The sequence below is a fragment of the Numida meleagris genome, chromosome 11 (assembly GCF_002078875.1).
Source record: "Numida meleagris isolate 19003 breed g44 Domestic line chromosome 11, NumMel1.0, whole genome shotgun sequence".
Lineage (NCBI taxonomy): Eukaryota > Metazoa > Chordata > Aves > Galliformes > Numididae > Numida > Numida meleagris.
In genome coordinates this window covers 663,795-680,295 of record NC_034419.1, presented here as the reverse complement: position 1 = coordinate 680,295, position 16,501 = coordinate 663,795, and the positions used below count along the sequence as shown (strand labels likewise).

General features: G+C 44.7%; 3 protein-coding genes across 4 annotated transcripts; 1 reads left to right on the top strand and 2 right to left on the bottom strand.

The window, feature by feature from the left end:
- Nucleotides 1,655-3,139, bottom strand: SPCS1 (signal peptidase complex subunit 1). Of its 2 annotated transcripts, none has more exons than XM_021409541.1 (4): nt 2,986-3,139; nt 2,586-2,645; nt 2,171-2,257; nt 1,655-1,801 (listed from the first exon to the last, which is right to left on the bottom strand). In XM_021409541.1, the coding sequence occupies exons 1-4, from the start codon at nt 3,109-3,111 to the stop codon at nt 1,679-1,681; spliced, it is 396 nt and encodes a 131-aa protein (XP_021265216.1). In that variant the 5' UTR covers nt 3,112-3,139; the 3' UTR covers nt 1,655-1,678. The 2 variants fall into 2 exon arrangements, with proteins under 2 accessions (XP_021265216.1, XP_021265217.1); XM_021409542.1 differs by lacking the exon at nt 2,986-3,139 and adding an exon at nt 2,731-2,979.
- On the top strand, nt 3,137-9,089 carry GLT8D1 (glycosyltransferase 8 domain containing 1). The gene is made up of 9 exons (XM_021409540.1): nt 3,137-3,578; nt 3,687-3,785; nt 5,068-5,284; nt 5,880-5,997; nt 6,518-6,602; nt 6,835-6,947; nt 7,121-7,287; nt 7,472-7,584; nt 8,233-9,089. Exons 1-9 carry the CDS (start codon nt 3,563-3,565, stop codon nt 8,421-8,423), a joined length of 1,119 nt encoding a protein of 372 aa, XP_021265215.1. The 5' UTR covers nt 3,137-3,562; the 3' UTR covers nt 8,424-9,089.
- GNL3 (G protein nucleolar 3) lies at nt 10,240-16,501 on the bottom strand (the record flags this gene model as incomplete). The annotated part of the gene is given in 10 exon segments (XM_021409539.1): nt 10,240-10,562; nt 10,644-10,725; nt 11,062-11,255; nt 11,731-11,867; nt 12,517-12,659; nt 13,124-13,310; nt 13,697-13,784; nt 14,277-14,412; nt 15,365-15,468; nt 16,366-16,501. Coding segments are annotated over 10 exon segments (1,296 nt in total), but the record flags the coding sequence as incomplete, so codon positions are not given.

The following is a 16,501-nucleotide window of genomic DNA, read 5'->3' as shown; positions in this document are numbered from 1 at the left end:
GGGGTCTAGAGGTGCACTGTCTCTTGCTCCTGCAGTCAGAACAGCTGTGAGGTGAGAGCAGGTGGAGGGCCTGCTCTGCCTTGTGATCAGACTGCAGGATGAAAGACATAGATTAAAAAGTGTCATGGAAGACAAACAGAAGGAGCAGGGAAACCACAATTCACCCATGCACGGACAGCTTATTTCAAAGGAAAAAACACAAAACCCAAGGCAGCCCGTACCACGTCTGGTTGAGGGAAAAATTTCTCAGGCTCAAGGCAAGAACACAAATGAAAGGTGTGAATGGATGCAAATCTGCTTGAAGCTGCAAATGAAAATCCTCCTTGCCTGCTCCACCCCCCAGGTGCCTCTCTACAATAGGTCAGAGGCCCTGGATAGGGAAGGCCTGTCTGTGAGTGGTAACCGTGAGGGTGGTGAGGCACTGGAACGGGTTGCCCTGAGATGGGGTTGTTGCCCTGTCCTTGACGTTTAAGGCCAGGCTGGCTCAGGCCCTGGGCAATCTGATTTAGCTGTGGCATCCCTGTGCATTGCAGGGGTGTTGGACTAGATGGCCTTTAAAGGTCCCTTCCAACTCTGAGGATTCTATGATTCTGTGAATTATCAGACCTGAGATGGTTTGTGAGATTAAGACTCAGAACAGTCACATATTTGCCCAACCAGCTTATTATAAAAGTTAATTATGCCTGGAGATGAGGAAGAGGGATGAAGAAAGCAAGAGTAAAAAGAAAATAAAAGCAAGGGCTCATTATAGGAATACAGAGACAGCTACCACTGCAGTGACACGATGTTCTGCGAGTCCGGTTGGCAGTGGGGGTGGGAGGTGCAGATTCTCTCGGTTGACTGCAGGCAAAAGGAACACACGATGCAGGAAAAAAAAAAAACCAGAAACCTTCATTTGCAGAGTCCTTATATATATATATATATATATTGTGTCATTCTTCTTGGGTTGCTCATAGTGAAGGCACATCCAACACCCTTGCAGCAGAGCCAGGGCTCCTGCGCAAGGCCAAGCTGCTGCATTTCAGGAGTAGCCTGGAACACGGCAGGCATCGAGACATTTCCCTCATCTTCCCTGTTCCTGACCCCCCTGTGTAGGCAGAGATACCTCCAGTTGTCCTTGCATCTTACAGCAATCTTTGAGACAAAAGGGTTTTTGTATGGCATCTCACAGGATGCTACTTTCTCTGAATAGTGAATATTAACAAAAACGTCACTACCATCTCATATCTTAGATCAGTTTCAAGTTCTTAGGACTTCCCAAAACTGTGCATTATGTACTGTTTTATACGACTTGGTTCAACCTGGCACTACTGATAGCTTGTTTTTCACATGGTAAGAAATATTTTCAAACAAGTGTAGTTGCATACTATCTCCTCAATTATGGCAATAGTTTAACTATACTTGATTTGACTGGAGGCAGCATTCCTTTGTGCTGAAACACTTAAAGGAGAACATGGACTCATAGCCCACACTGTTTTCCCTATGACTTCACTTAACTCCAGCCAAACCGTAGAGAGCCTTCATGCTCTGTGCAGCTCTTAATGTACTCAAGACAGTGTACAAACTAATAAGGAAAGAAAAAAACCAATACTGGGTCAAGAAGCATCTCCCAGGGAAAATGTATTAAAATTTAAGAAAGCTAACTGCCACGACGTAACATAACAAAGAACCATTTTATTTAGCTTTTAGCATGTCTTTTTGGTTTTCTGTCTGCTGGCTTCTTATCCTCTGTTCCCAACTCCTGGACAGGCAGCCACTTCAGAGGGTTGCGGCGGTACATGGGCCACGGTGGGAGCGTCAGCTTAGAGAAAAGGAACAAAGTGACAATGTGTAAGTCAAGATGTTAAAGATGTGTACAGCTAGTACCCAGAGAAACATACTGCCCTTCCTATTACCACTGCAATCAGCTGGGCTTAACAGTAACATTTAATTGAAATGAAAAAGTAATTCAATGTAGGTAGCAGCATGAAACTGCAGCACTCTCTAAAATCTTAATAACGGGCTGTAACACAAGTTTAAGTACAGGACTACATGCTCTACAGCTCAAAGAAAGTACTGTTACCTAAATTACATGGCAAATATTTGTCTGCGCTTGCAGCCGCATCATTCAACTGGTTCAGGTTAAATAGTGGATATAGTTTCTGGTTTGGAAACAAGAGAACTCCCTTACCAAACAGGATAAAGTAAATCCAGCCATAACTATGTAGACAGTCCATCCAAACTGTTCAGTGACGTATCCATAGATGAAACCAATTATCTAAAAAAAAAAAAAAAAAAAGTCAACCATATTTTTGATAGATTTCAAGCAAATAGAAAGGCTGCTGAAGCCATGATTAACTGGGGGGAGTGGAGGACAGTTAAGAAGTCATAGCATTGTTTTCTTTTTGAAGGCACTCTTGGTTCGTCTTTCTAACCTCGTCTGCAAAACCGTAGACCAATATCAAAATTAAAAAAAAAAACAAAAACCACAGACTAAAGTGTTAATTCCAAACAATCAGACCCAGAAATGAGGAAAAACACCCAAGTAGTTTCTAAGAGCAAAGAACAAACCAGAGCAGTCCTTTGTCATCAGCTCGCGTACTTACTGCAGAGACAAGAATGATGCCTTGGAAAATCTGTTCCGCTAATTTTTGGCCCTTGTAGTCCTGCGGAAAGGAAGAGATTTTGGTCAGCGAGCGTACCCCGCCCGGGCAGCCGCCGCGGGGGGCCTCCCGCCCTCTCTCGCCCTACCATCTGCGTGGGGATGGAGCGGAACACGTCCAGCATGGCGGCGGGCCGCGGCTCCTCGTCCTCCCCGCTGTCCTGCTCCTGCTCCCAGTCACCCACCCCGCTCGGCACGGCAGAGGCCACGACCGTGACGCGCAGACGCTGCGGCAGCGGAAGGCGCCCCCGGGGACGGCCGGAAGTGGCTGCCCCGCGCCCCGCCCCTCTCTCCCGAAGCCGAAGGGCGCCGCCGTCCCCCTCGGCTTCCGGGTCAGTTCGTACGGTTTCGGCCCGGTCTCCGCCGTCGTCTGGAACCCGCTGCCCGGTCTCCGGAGCGGCTCGCACGGTCTCGGCCCGGTCTCCGCTGTCAGCTTGAGCCTGCTCGCCGGAGCCAGCCCGCGCCTCCATCGGTGAGGGCGCCGCGCGGGACGCCGTCTCCACGGCAACAGCGGTTACGGCCGCAGGACCCCGGAACGAGGGCCCTTCAGGCGGCAGGCGCGGGGTGCCTGGCGCAGCGCCTGTCCGGACGCGGGGCTGACTGCCAGCCCGCGAGCGGCCCTTTCCCGCCACGAGGCTTCAGTCCCTCCCGACAAAGTCCCCGCGGCCACCGCCGGTGCACTAGGGCGGGCGCGGCGCGGTTTCGCAGCCCGCGGCCAGCAGGCGGTGCGGCGGGCACCTCGCTGCCGAGGTGGCAGTTGGCGGAGAAGCGGCCCGGGCAGCCGAGGAGCGGAGCCGAGCGGAGCCGAGCCGGGCCGGGCGTCCGCGTTACCTGAGGTCCGCGTCCGCCCTCGTTCCGCGGCGGTTCCGTCCTCGTGGGCGCGCGGCAGCTTTGTGGCGGAACGCGAAGTAACGGGGCACGATGTCCCTGAGGAAAGGTGAGTGTGATGCGCACCCGGCTTCTGCTTCGGGAGCCTTTCGTGCTTTGCCGAGCCCCTAGGCCTTTCTCCACCGATTTTGCTCATCTTTGCGTTTTGAATCCTCAGTGAACATCTCCATCCTCGTGGCGGCCGTCGTTATCTTTCTGCTCGTTCTGCACCACAACTTCCTTGGCCTCAGTGACCTCCTGAAGCGTGAGCTGACAGGTGCGTGCGTGCCTCATGCTCGGGTAGGGGGGGTGGGAAACGCCTGCTTCACTGGGCAGAATCCGCTGCGGTGTGACAAGGTACACGTCTGTGCTCTCCTAAAGAGGATCTGTCACTGCCCGCAGCCTCAGCACGTTCTGCCGGCAGGGCTGCCCTGCACTGCTGGCCCTGTGCTGCTGCCCTCTGCCCTTTCCCAACCCGGTGCTCCCACAGACCCTCTCCGTGTCCCTGTGAACTCCCAAGTCCCTGCTTGCCACCTCTTTTTGTCATGTCCCTCAGTACCTGGTGGTACTGGCAGCATTACAAAAAGCCTGGTTAGTGGGGAATTCTTGCAGGTGATGTGGTTTAGCCCTAAACTTCAGCTGCTGGTCTCCTGTTTTCATATCTGCACTATGAGTATAAATTCTTGCTGATTCAGCTTAGGTAGTGGGATCTATGATGCCTGGAATAAAACTGGCCTGTGTGTAATGCTTTGATAGTTGGGCGGAAGGGTCTTGTAGCAATGGTAGTAATTTAGAATTTGTTTTTTCATTAGTTTCTACCTAAGAAGGAAAACAAGTATAAGATGAAGGTCAGTGTGACTGGGAAGTGGTTGGGGTAACAGGAGGGAGGAATGAGTGTGGTTATAGGTGTGGCAAATGGGACCGAGGGTAAGCATAGCCTGCTGTAGCTGGAGCTGCCACGTAGTACTTTGTTGTGCTGTGAGTATTTAAAGCAGTTATAAGCACTTAGTTTATTTGCAAGTGGGATATTTCCAAATACGTAACAGCTTGGATTCTCAACAGCAGGATCTGTCGCGTACGTGTTTGGTGCTGGGCTGCTGTAGTCCACGTTCCTTATCTCAGACATCTAGGCACGTGTGTGATAGAAATGATTGTAACCACTGGGGATTTTAGCACGGTAATAATTCCTGTGTGTACAGCAAACAAAGGCGATGGCGGAGCCTTTATTTGAGATACAGGCGCTACGGAACAAGATATCAAAGAAAGAGGAATTAACTCACCCCTCCCGGCAACAGTTTGGAAAAAAGGGTGAGCTGAGCGCGCAGTCTTCTCCAGCTCAAACTCTGGCGCCGGAAGAAGAGGGGGGCAAACTGCGCAGGCGCTGAGTGCATACGTGCTCCTGGAAGCACGGCCGGGAGGGGGAGAGGGGAAGGGTGGATTGGGGCTCCCCCGCTCCGGCACTCAGGTTTTCGTGTACTGGTTCAGCCTGTGACTTGGCAATTCCACTGCACTGTGTTTCACTTATGTAAAACAAGCATGTGTCGCCATTTGTTCTCCAGATTCCAGTCCATTAGGACTTCAGCCTATAGACTTCATACCTGCCGTTCCCCAGAGGCTGACGGATGAAAGAAACGATAAGGAGATTTCCGTGGTCATTGCAGCGTCAGATGAGAGGCTTGGAGGTGCAATTGCAGCCATGAACAGCATTTACCGCAACACCAGATCCAATGTGGTTTTCTATATTGTTACTCTGAATGATACTGTGGACCACTTGAGGTAATGATTTTTTTTGTTAGCTTCCCATGATCCTGTAAAACTGAAGTATCTTTGAAAACAGCAAGAGCTGAATTTGCCTGATACTGCTCTCCTACATTGCTTGCAGTCCTGTCTGCTGCTGCTTACTGCGTCTTTTTGGCAAGGCTGCTCTGGGGAGTACTAGTCGTTCCTTCTGGTAGCGTTTCAGGGGTGGAAAAGAGACATCCAGCCAGGGAGGCTGGAGTGTGTTAGTGGAGGGGTTATTAAAGTTACTTCCTGCATCTCTCCTGAGCAATTTAAATGTTTGCAATCAAGTTTCTCTCTCTTTTTTCATTTTAATCTTTTCATTTTCCCACAACTCTGTTCGCTCTGATGGTTTTTTTTTTAAGCACCTGTAGCAACAGAATGATGTATTTCTAACAGAATAAGCAGCAGTCTCATACCTCTCGTGTGTCACAGCTGCTTTGTATGTTGATAGTGGGCGTGCCCCTGCAGACACACGGGACACCCCTGAAGTCTGATGCAGATTGCCAGCTCAAGATCTTTTTATTGGATCTGTTGTTTGCTGTTTCACTTTTCTCTCATTTAATAAAGTTTGTCCTTTTCCTGTTTGCAGACTGTGGCTAAGAAACACTGCTCTGAAAAATCTGAGATACCAAATTTTGAATTTTGACCCTCGTGTCTTAGAAGGAAAAGTGCAAGTGGACCCTCAAAAGGCAGACAGCATAAAGCCGGTAAGGACGATGCTGATTCCCTTTACAGTTACTGGTTAGTGACAGTACACTTTGGTTTTAGCCTCCAGTGGCTTTAGAACTCAACTAGCTTTCAAAACCAAAAGAAATATTTTAAAATCAGTTTTCTAAATTTCAGTAAGAGTTTTTTTTTCAGATAGTACAAGCTGGTTTTGAATATCTGCATATGCAATCCTACTACCCTTTTTACCAGTATCTCAAGTGAAACACAGCTAGTTGCATGTTAGGCGTGCCAGAACCTCTGAGATGTTACAGATGCGTATGAAGAGATAAGAAATTCTAATAGAGACCATTTTTAAAGTTAGTTTATTGATGCACAAAGGAAACCAGGAATTGATGGAGCCTGCCTATTTTAAATGATTTCTAAGATATTGCCATCTGGTTTGCTTCCTGGATAGAAGTTGTCATGCACACCACTACCATAGGTAAGTGCCTGGAGCATTAATTTCACATTTATTTGAACCATTTTCCATGTAATTCTTTGTTTTTCATGCATTCGCAGTTAACCTTTGCAAGATTCTACTTGCCCAATTTGGTACCTCATGCAGAGAAGGCCATCTATGTGGATGATGACGTAATAGTGCAAGGTATGGGACATTTTCTTACTATGTTTTTTGCCACTGGTATATGCTGGGTTCAGTATGCCATCTCTGATATCTGCCAAACACTTTTGCTTCAAGGAAAGGTGTAAAAACTTTGTAAATACGAATGGATTAAACTGCATGTTTTTATCTGCTGTGGTGATGGACTGAACTAGAACTCACTCAGAGCTTAACCAGGATTGCTTCTAATTTTTCTGTGCTGATTTCCATTTTTCAGATGATATCCTTGAACTTTACAATACTCCATTGAAACCTGGACATGCAGCCGCGTTTTCAGATGATTGTGACTCTACCACTAATAAGGTTGCTGTCCGTGGAGCAGGGAATCAGGTTGGTTTTGTTCTGATTCAGTTGTAACAATACTGCAGACTCCAGGCTTTGGAGAGATGCACTTGGCTTTGTTGTTCTTGAAGGCTGACTTCCAAACACAGTGAACCTGAAGGTGGGACTGTACCTACCCAGATCATGTGCCTTAGCTAATTTCAACACTCTTTCTTTTTCAGTACAATTACATTGGGTTTCTAGATTACAAAAAAGAAACCATCCGAAAGCTTGCGATGAAAGCCAACACCTGCTCTTTCAATCCAGGAGTTTTTGTTGCTAATCTGACAGAGTGGAAATTACAGAACATCACTAAGCAATTAGAGAAGTGGATGACACTTAATGTAGCGTAAGTACCCCTAAGATGGGGGTGAGTGCAGGTCAGGGACTGGGTTATGGTGATGGCATTTCCCTGCTAAATGATGGGCTGTGTATTTATCTGTGGATTCCTGTCATGAAGCTGCAAGAGAAAGTCAGCTGATGTAGGGCCAGCCAAGGATCCTTTCCCAGCTTCTTTCCCTTTTCTCTTCCAGAGAGGAACTTTACAGCAGGACGCTGGCTGGTAGCATCACAACACCTCCACTGCTCATCGTATTTTACAAGCAACATTCCAGTATTGATCCCCTGTGGAATGTGCGACATCTTGGTACGTATGAAATAGTTGTGACGCTTGGCACACCAATGTGTTTCTCCAGGTCTGTAGCAGGACCCTTAGTTGATACAGTAAACGGATCTTTTCTTTCCCTGTGCTTGTGCTTTAAGAAACACCACCTTATGTTGCTCTTGCATTTTGTGGGCTTAATCCTTTGTGTTCCTCTTTTAACTGCTAGGCCCGTTGTTGTTCATTTCAGTTCTCGAATTCTTTTTCTCCTTTTTATTGGAAGCAATATTTCCACATATCTATTGTGTCTGAAGTTATCCTAAGTGCCTCCTCCAAGACTGTTAAGAGGAACAGGCATTCATCTCTGTTCTGCTACTGGTAAAACCATAAAGCAGGGAGAGGTCTCTGTTTCAAATAAGTAATACATAGGCTGCTGGATACACCTGGTCATTAAAAGGGTTTTAAAGAACGTGGAAGCTAAAGCAGTACATTTAAATACATGCCAATATCAAAGTGTCCTGCAGTTGCATCTAAATTGGCTTCTAATTTGCTGATTTCTGCCTCCCATATCAGTGCCTGGTCATAAATGACAAGATTTCCTGATTAAAAATCTTTTTTTTCAAATTGAAAAATTGCATGCTTGTTTTTCTGCTGCCTTTATTTCAGGCACTAATGCTTCTTTCTCAATAAAAGGGTCTAATGCTGGAAAAAGGTATTCTCCTCAGTTTGTGAAAGCTGCCAAGCTGCTCCATTGGAATGGACATTTCAAACCATGGGGAAGAACGGCTTCATACGCTGAAGTGTGGGAGAAGTGGTACGTCCCTGATCCTACAGGCAAGTTCAGCCTGATCCGAAGACATCCAGAAGCCTATGAAGCAAAGTAGAGTACGTTTTAAAAACTGTCGGCATTTTCTCAGGACACTCGTGGAGCCAAGCAACATTTTTTTTAGTCAGTTTGTACTACAGAATAGTCCTTGCCTCCTGGAGCACAGGGAGATGCACTTACTCAGGTGTAGTGGTGCAGCTGCAAGCTGCACGGTTCCAAAGGAGATTCACTCACTTGTGTGACTGAAGATGGTGCTCCAGCAGGGAGTGACGGGGCGCCTCTGCATGCTGGCCCTTCCAGTTGGGCATTTCTGTCTGTTGTGTGTTCTTCTGCTCGTCACTACAACTCTTGTGGGGGAAATTTATAAACAGTTCCAGTAACAAGACAGAACTTTGGCTGGAGCTTGTACTGTGCAGGCGTCGCACAGGAACGTACTGTAATTAAGAGCTGCTTGGAGTTTGTTCCGTTGTTGTTCTTGCTGTTTTCTTACCCTGTGAAATAGTTTCCTCAGCAGTCCTTGCTCGCATGAAACTGCTCCCAGCCATTTCTGTGTCAGCCTTTCTTGCACAATTCTGCAAAATCGAATCTTGATTTTTGAAGAGTTGTTCAAGTATTACTTGACTATGCAAAGTGGTTTTAACTGCTAATGTACACAAACATTTTCTGTAAACTGGTGAAGAAAATGTGTTAAAAAATAAAAGCTAATGTTACCTTTTGACACTAACCTCTGGTCAATGGCAGTACGATTTGTGACTTGTTCTGATATATGAAGCATGTTTCATTTTTACTTAGTATTAAATACTAATTGAAGTCAAAGTCCGCTGATCTCATTTTGGGGGAAAACAATCTCATTCTAAAAATCCGCTAAGTACTTATTTTTGGGGTCGGGCTTTGTGAAACACAGGTTGGTGTTCAGAAGGTCCTTGCAGTTCTCTCTGCCCTGAAGTTTCTCCCATTGTGCTCTCCATGGTCTCATGCTTTGAATTCCTCAACCAGGAGCCTGCTGCCCCCTTTTGCAGCTTGCTGTCCATCAGCTTTTTTTTTTTTTAATTGTCACAGTGTTTGGTGCTCATGTGCTGTTATTATTAGCTAACATATCCCAGCAGCTACTGTGCCTACTATTCCATTTAATCAAATTGAACTCAAGTTCTTGTTTTTATTCAGTAATAATACTCGGGAGCAAGATGTCAAGATGGCTATGTAGTGACTGGCTCAGTGTTTTGTGGTCTGAGAAACATCATCATGGAGCTCAAGGGTCATTTGTGTGTATGAATATGTTTTAGTACCTTATAAGTGAAAAAGATTTCCAACTTTTCATCTCACTGCATACCGTTCTGGTTCTGCCCTGGATGCTGGTCCCTGGTTAGTTACTGCTCTGTGAAGTTCAATGGTAACTCTGTACCCCAGGAGCGGGGTGATGGTAGCCCTGTTCAGCAGTAGCATGTCTATTGCACAGAGGAACAGGTTTTGCTTTGCTTTTGTTACCAGTTATTACTGCATTTCTGTCTTTTGTTCAAGTTTCCACCCCAGTGAAGTCAAGTTACTGTTACCACACTCCCACTTAACCTCTCCCCTTGAAGCTACTGAACGTGTAAAGGTGTGCCTACATAATATGTTACAGCCAGCTGAACTAACCCACCTTTACCTCTGAAAAGTCCTACAGCTTCACAAAAACTGAGAACTCACTGCCATCAGGCAGTTTTAAAGGTACAGCCTCTGCCACCCTGTAGGAAAAAGTCTGCCTTTTATGAAGGGAGAATAAAAATTTAATTGCTAGAATTAAACATTTACCATTATTTTTCAAAGAAAGCACCAGAGAGTTAGTAATTTTGAAATATTTCTGTAAGGCACAAAGAACAGAGTAATGCAGTATGGTATTTTTAAAAATATTTTCATTTTGTTTATTTTTAAACAGGAATTCATGTATTGGACTTTAGCTTCCTACAACTGTACAATAGCTGGAACCATTGAGAGAGAGGCAGTATTATATACATGATTGGAGTCTTGGCAGCAGCTATAGTATATGGCATTCCTCCACCTTCTGTAACAGAAATCTGTCTGTTCCGAAAGCCAGGAATAGTCTCCAAGCCCTCTCTTCACAAGTCTCATTACACGTAGTCTGTATTAAAATCATAGGCGTCATCTTCACCTGCTGTCTTGTCTAAGCTGAACGACAAGGAATTGGCAAGTCCACTTTCTGAGAAAAGGAAATGGTTTGTTAGTGAAATCAATGCGAGTACCAGGGATTGTACTTCATGCTATGGGTTTTAACACAGACCTGCTATCTCATTTTCTGAATGTGCATGTCCTGTTTGCCCCATTCCAAGCTCAGCATTCCTGGTCATCTGAGTCCTGCCTTCCTGCGAAGGGTTGGAGAGGTCAGACATATGAGTGCACTCAGACAGCACTACTGAAACTTCCCATGCAAATGAAATACAGAGACTGATGATGGTGTGGTTGTCTCTGTGTAGAGCTGCTGGTCAGGAACACACTGACTGACTCAGATCAAAACGGATCTCTTAATTAGCTGATTTCTTAACGGAGCAAAATGCTCAGCCTTTACCTCTAGGAGAAAGGCCTTGTGATTGCTCCAGGTGGCTCTGCAGTGCCTGCACGTTCTGTTTATAGCATGATGCTAACTGGCTACTTGGTGGCAGGGTCCAAGAAGGTAGAAGACAAATGAAACCCTGGTTTACCTCTTTGACATCGTTCTCTTCTTCCACACTATCTTGATCGTCGTCAGTTTCCATGAAATCCTCTTCCTCCTTGCTTGTTTCCAAGTCCTCCCACTCTGATTCGTCTTCTACCACCTTATTTTTCACTATTTTCCCATTTGTCATGCCAGCTGATTGGAAAACAATGCTGCTTGCTGGACTGGGGTACTTTAAAGCTGGGAAATATATACCAAGTTGCCTGTTACATCATTGTCAGCAGGAGATACAACGTCTTCCCATTAAAAGCATTGCCTTCCCACATAAGCAGGGAGAAAAAGCGAGAACAAAAAGATCGCTAGCATGAAGAATTTGGTCCTGAGTGTAAGATGTACCAAACAAAAATGCATTTTGTTGGTCTAATCAGGAAATGAGGGAGGGGAAGAACACGAAAGGTCCCATAAGCACTGGCTATTCAAAAAACTTAAAGCAGATGAGCAGAAACTGAGAACTACTGGGGTAATCTAGTAGGGGTAATCTGTGTTAAGACAGCATTCGAGTCCACTGTTTTGTTGCATGAGAATCCATTTCATTCTCTAAAGGTTTGTGTCTGCTAGGTATTGACAAAGCCATCATATAAACCCCAGGACAACCTCCACTCATGGTCTCCCATTACAACTGCTGCAACAGCTCTCAGTGGTAGCAGTGCAGTACCTTGAACCGTGCTGCTGTTTTCTTCTTCTAGCTTCTTTAAATTAAAGCCCGTCTGCATTTCAGCTATTTTGTCTTCTGTAAGGTATGGCGGCAGGATCTGAGATGCTGGTGGTTCTGAGTGGTAGCTTATTTTAGCGCTGCAAAAACCAAAGGTAACATAGTTAAATCACTATATTTAAGAAAAAGACCCAGAGCCCATCCCTTTCAAACTCCTCCACCAAAGCCACTCATTCAATATTATTTGTTTAGCAGCAGTTAAATGACTGTTTAAATAGAACTCTGAAGTTGTCAGTAACAGAATTAACCTGACAGCTCGCTCTTAAGCACCTGAACCACTTCAGCAAGCAAAACATTCGCACCCCATTCATCACTGATTCTGAATTAATTCATCCCACACTCAGCAGAAAGCAGGAATCACTACAGGTTCCAATAAAATTGTTGCAAGGCTCCTTCTTGTGTTAAAGAGAGCACTACCACAACACTATCTGAGAAGAGGGCAAATTCCCCTAATGAACTTACAGCAGGGGTCAGCAAACTGCCTACAGCATTCCATGTAACTCGCTTTTACTCTCTCCACACATCTTTTAGTATTTTAGAAAATTATCCATGGGTGGTGTCCTCTGTTAGCCAAACCAGCTTGACTGCTCCAAGTAAAAACAAAACCAGCCTCTCCTTCCTGGAAGCAGTTCTTGGGACTCAACGCTTCCGCTGTGCGGTTGCAGCAGATTTAACAATGTCAAAATCAGAAAGGTCAGCAGCATAAAACAAAATTAATAACATACATACCCCGTCCAGTCACAAAGTAGTAATTTAGCTATGTTCTCTATGTCAGGAACACCTCCTTTTCTCAGCATACCCCTTTTCTGAGCAAGTAAACTTAAAAGCTCTTCAGTGTTCTTGAAATCTGGGATACTGTAGAACATCATTACCTAGCGCAAAAGAAAATAGCGCAGGGAACCAGTTACCACTGCACTGGAAGGGAATCAGGTTTATGCAAATACACTTGAAACTAGAGTGAAATCAGAGTTGGATCTGAAGTCTTCACTGTAATAAGAAGCAATTAAAGTATCTTCATTTTTCACTCTATTACATTACTACCTGGTGATGTATTTACAAGCAGATGGTTTGTTGTTGGATTTTTATTTTTTCCTTAAATCAGTGAACTCATTGGGAAAACAACTGGCTGACAAGACCCTGGTGTGCTGCGTCTGTCTTCCACATGTAAGGGTGAAAGATGACACTTAGCACTGGATACACTAGCCCAAGCCCGAGTACAGTTACGGAGAAAGCAAGCACTGTAGAAGAACTACCTGAAGTGAAATGAACTTCTGTTATAGGCCTAAGAAAGCTAGAGAGGAGTTGAATGCTGTGAAAGAATGATGATGGAACCTACCTGCTGCTTATTGCAGTGATTCAGAACAGCATCCACTGCTTTAACCACATTTACTGAGCATGAATCCCCAGTGTGTATGATACTTCTCAGGGCCAGAGTCACAGAGTCACTGCTGGTAGGATCTGCAACTATGCTTGGACTGTCTAAAATCTTCATCTGTTTATCAATACGCACAGCTTGCATGCACCTGGTCAGAGAGAAACAGGCCACACTTGAAGATAAATCAAACAGCGAAGGACTGATAACAGCATGGGAAGCAAGCCACAAAGCTCAGCATTGGATTGAACGCACTTCATAGAGAGTCAGTTTCAGTGCTTTCTCATCATGTGCCTTGTGTTGGACAGAAACCTAAATGCACAGTAAGAGAGTAAGAGCAAGTTCATGCATTGTATTCTCTTCTGGCAACTTGCCAGGATGAAAGGTATTGCTCTGAACAACCTAAATTGAAATGTGCACTTAAAACTGAACTTAGGCATACTCTGACTGCTCCTGTTGGATGGAAATTGTACACAACCAACTCAAGGTAATCAGAACACAAACAGGAAAATCAACAGCTGTTAACACTCGGCTTACTTGGTGACACCTCTGGCTGGCCCAACATCACAAACACGATCTTTTTTAATACTATTGATTATGCTGCTCTTCCCCACATTAGGAAAACCTGAAAAAGAAATGCACAAAAATCCTCATAAATAAGAACACTCATCTTATTTAACAAGTGATTGCGTGCTTTTGGTAGCATACACCTTCCATGTGAGATCAGAGTTGGATCTGAAGTCTTCATACAGAACTAAGACAAAGTTTGTATCCTCATTTCTCACACTCGCAATAGAAAGGATGTGAAAGGCATCACTGCATGTCACACCACAAACCTCACCAGATGGGAGGAAGAGGCAGTGTAGACTATGCAGCATGTAACCTAAAGCTGCTTTCTCAGTTAAGGCCTCATAAAATGTGCATTCCACAGGTCACATACACTCTGCATTAAAGTACAAGACAGATCATTATCAGCTGAGGTGCTACAAGTCTCAGCTGAAAGTGAGAACACTGCCTAGAAGGCCCAGAAGCAAGTCCCGTGTTGGTGGTTTTATGCAGGATACCAGAGCTTTAATGGGAGGAAAAGGAAACTTCTGCCATCTCTCCAAACTCTTACCTACTAACCCAACCTGAATGGCTTTGTTTTGGGTCCTGCCATAATCCTGAAGAAGTTTCACAAGACATTCACTTCCAAAACTTTCAGTGTGTCTTGATAAATCAATACGTGCCCTTCTTCTTGAGAAAGTCTCCTGCTACAGGATCCAAAGGAAAAAAAACAACAAAAACAAGCATATTCTTACATTTATGCATCTACTGTAACACTTCCAACTCCTGTGCTTCATTAGCTGATGTTACAATGTCCTTCTTCTAAAAAGACAGAATTAGTTCAATAAGAATTTGGGTAAGACGAATCTAGCAGTTAAGAGATGGTAAAAAAAAAAAATGCAGCCATCAAATGCTAGAAGAAATGTGAACTAACTTACAGGGCTTGTTCTTTCAGTTCAGGCTGTGCTGCAGATTGGATGTGTGACCAGGAAGTAACCACGCACATTCACAGGGTGGAGTCCTTTAATCCGCACGTTCACTCAATAAACTGTTCAAACTTTTTTTAAAAATAATTTTAAAGCTGCTCTCTTTATTTGGGTTTCTGTGCCATTTTACACGAGGGTCTACCTGACTACGCCGTTACCCAAGTTGGGACAGGTGAAGCATGATGTACGCATTGTCTGATGTACCAGTACACATTGTCGCAAGCCAGCATCTTCACAGAGCTGAGACTAGAACGCAGAGAGCTTAACTCATTGATACTCCTTCATGAAATAACAGCAGCTGCTGCCTTTAGTAATGGATGAGTCCAGATGAATGCAGTATAACCTGCATCAGTTTACCTACAGAACAACTCAGATGTGCAACCATCCTGTACAGATGAAAAATTCGTCTTCCTCCCCTTACTGTCCTCCTTACAGCAAAGAAGCTCACTTTTACTCTCCAGTTCAGCATCCCACACACAAAACAATACGTATTTCAACAGCAAGTATTCCCCAACTGTATTACAAAGGAACATCCATCAGTCACAGCAGTATAATCAAATATGGGAAAAAGGAATTTTAAAGAACAAGAGTTCCCGCTTTTTAGCATGTTTCAACACATGCAACTACAAACATGTATGATTCAGTCATCTGAGTCAGCACACAGTGCTCTTACCATATTCCTGTCCTTCAGGAGCGTTGCTGATTTAAAGGCAACTGTTGGAAATTCCTTCTTCAAATAATTCAACCACTTCTCTAAGTTCTCCTTTGGCACTAAATCTGGAAAAAAGAGCACAGTCTTCTCACTGTTGTGAATGTTACATGTTGCTTTCTGGAGGAATCTAATGTGGAATCAGGAACCAGGATGTATTTTGTCCACTTAGTAGTTTCCTTATGAAAAACAATGTTTGGCTGAAAACTCCACGGCTTTTGTATTTGTTTTTATGTACGCTTCTAGTAAACCATTGAGTTCCCCAAAGCCAACCACTGCTGCAGGTTTTAGTGTTTATTTTCTGCCCCAAGAAGAACATACTACAATTCATTTTCAGACCTTGTATCAGGTTTTTAATGTTGGAGTATTGCGAGGAGACTCTGCATGGTACAAAGGGTGACGTTATGTGAAGGGCTATCCCATCATCCCTGCAAAGGCTGCTCTAATACAAAGTTCCTACTGCTCCGTCACTCCGTATTTCCGTCTTTTTGCACTGCAGATAACACACTAATTACCAGTTTTCCTAGCTGGTCTTATCTGCTTTTATGTGGTTTCCTTTATACACCAACAGAAGCCAAACTTCAAAGACAACTATTGTGCCGATTTACTGACGTTTAACTCATCTCTGTGGGTACCAGCATCATGACCTCTGCCTACTTCATCTACATTCACAGAAATGTTACGAGATCTCTACCTCCTGCCAAGTTTGGCTGACACTGGCCAATGGCTTCAGAAATTATTGCAAAAGAAAGTTGCACATTCGCCCCTATCTGCCTTAGTGTTTTCTTAGCAAACTAGACTAAAAGGCGGAGGGAACGTGGCCACTTCCCTAAGGCAGCGAGCTCAGAGTTGGATCTTATGACTTCAGCAGAATCTCAGATTCCTTTAAAATTTCTTCACAGCTCACTTACCAAAGAACCACCCCGTGACTAAAGTAGCACTTCAAGAAAACCTGTGTTTCTTACCAATTTTGTTCAGAACCAACAACAGCTTTTTTCCTCCTCCAGAGCAAGTAATGGCTTGCTCCAGCTGGGGACACCGACAGCCCATTGGATCTCTCGCATCTAAAACCTCCAGAACCACATCTGAGGCCTCAATCAC

Excerpts from the sequence above, each read along its gene's own strand:
- SPCS1 (XM_021409541.1), bottom strand. The coding sequence starts at position 3,111 with ATGGAGGCGCGGGCTGGCTCCGGCGAGCAGGCTCAAGCTGACAGCGGA. Across the intron at positions 2,646-2,985 it reads GCGGAGACCGGGCCGAAACC|GACTACAAGGGCCAAAAATT; the intron begins GTACGAACTGAC and ends TCCTTTCCGCAG. Across the intron at positions 1,802-2,170 it reads GATTTACTTTATCCTGTTTG|CTGACGCTCCCACCGTGGCC; the intron begins GTAAGGGAGTTC and ends CTTTTCTCTAAG.
- GLT8D1 (XM_021409540.1), top strand. Across the intron at positions 3,786-5,067 it reads CCTGAAGCGTGAGCTGACAG|ATTCCAGTCCATTAGGACTT; the intron begins GTGCGTGCGTGC and ends TTTGTTCTCCAG. Across the intron at positions 7,288-7,471 it reads TGGATGACACTTAATGTAGC|AGAGGAACTTTACAGCAGGA; the intron begins GTAAGTACCCCT and ends TTTCTCTTCCAG.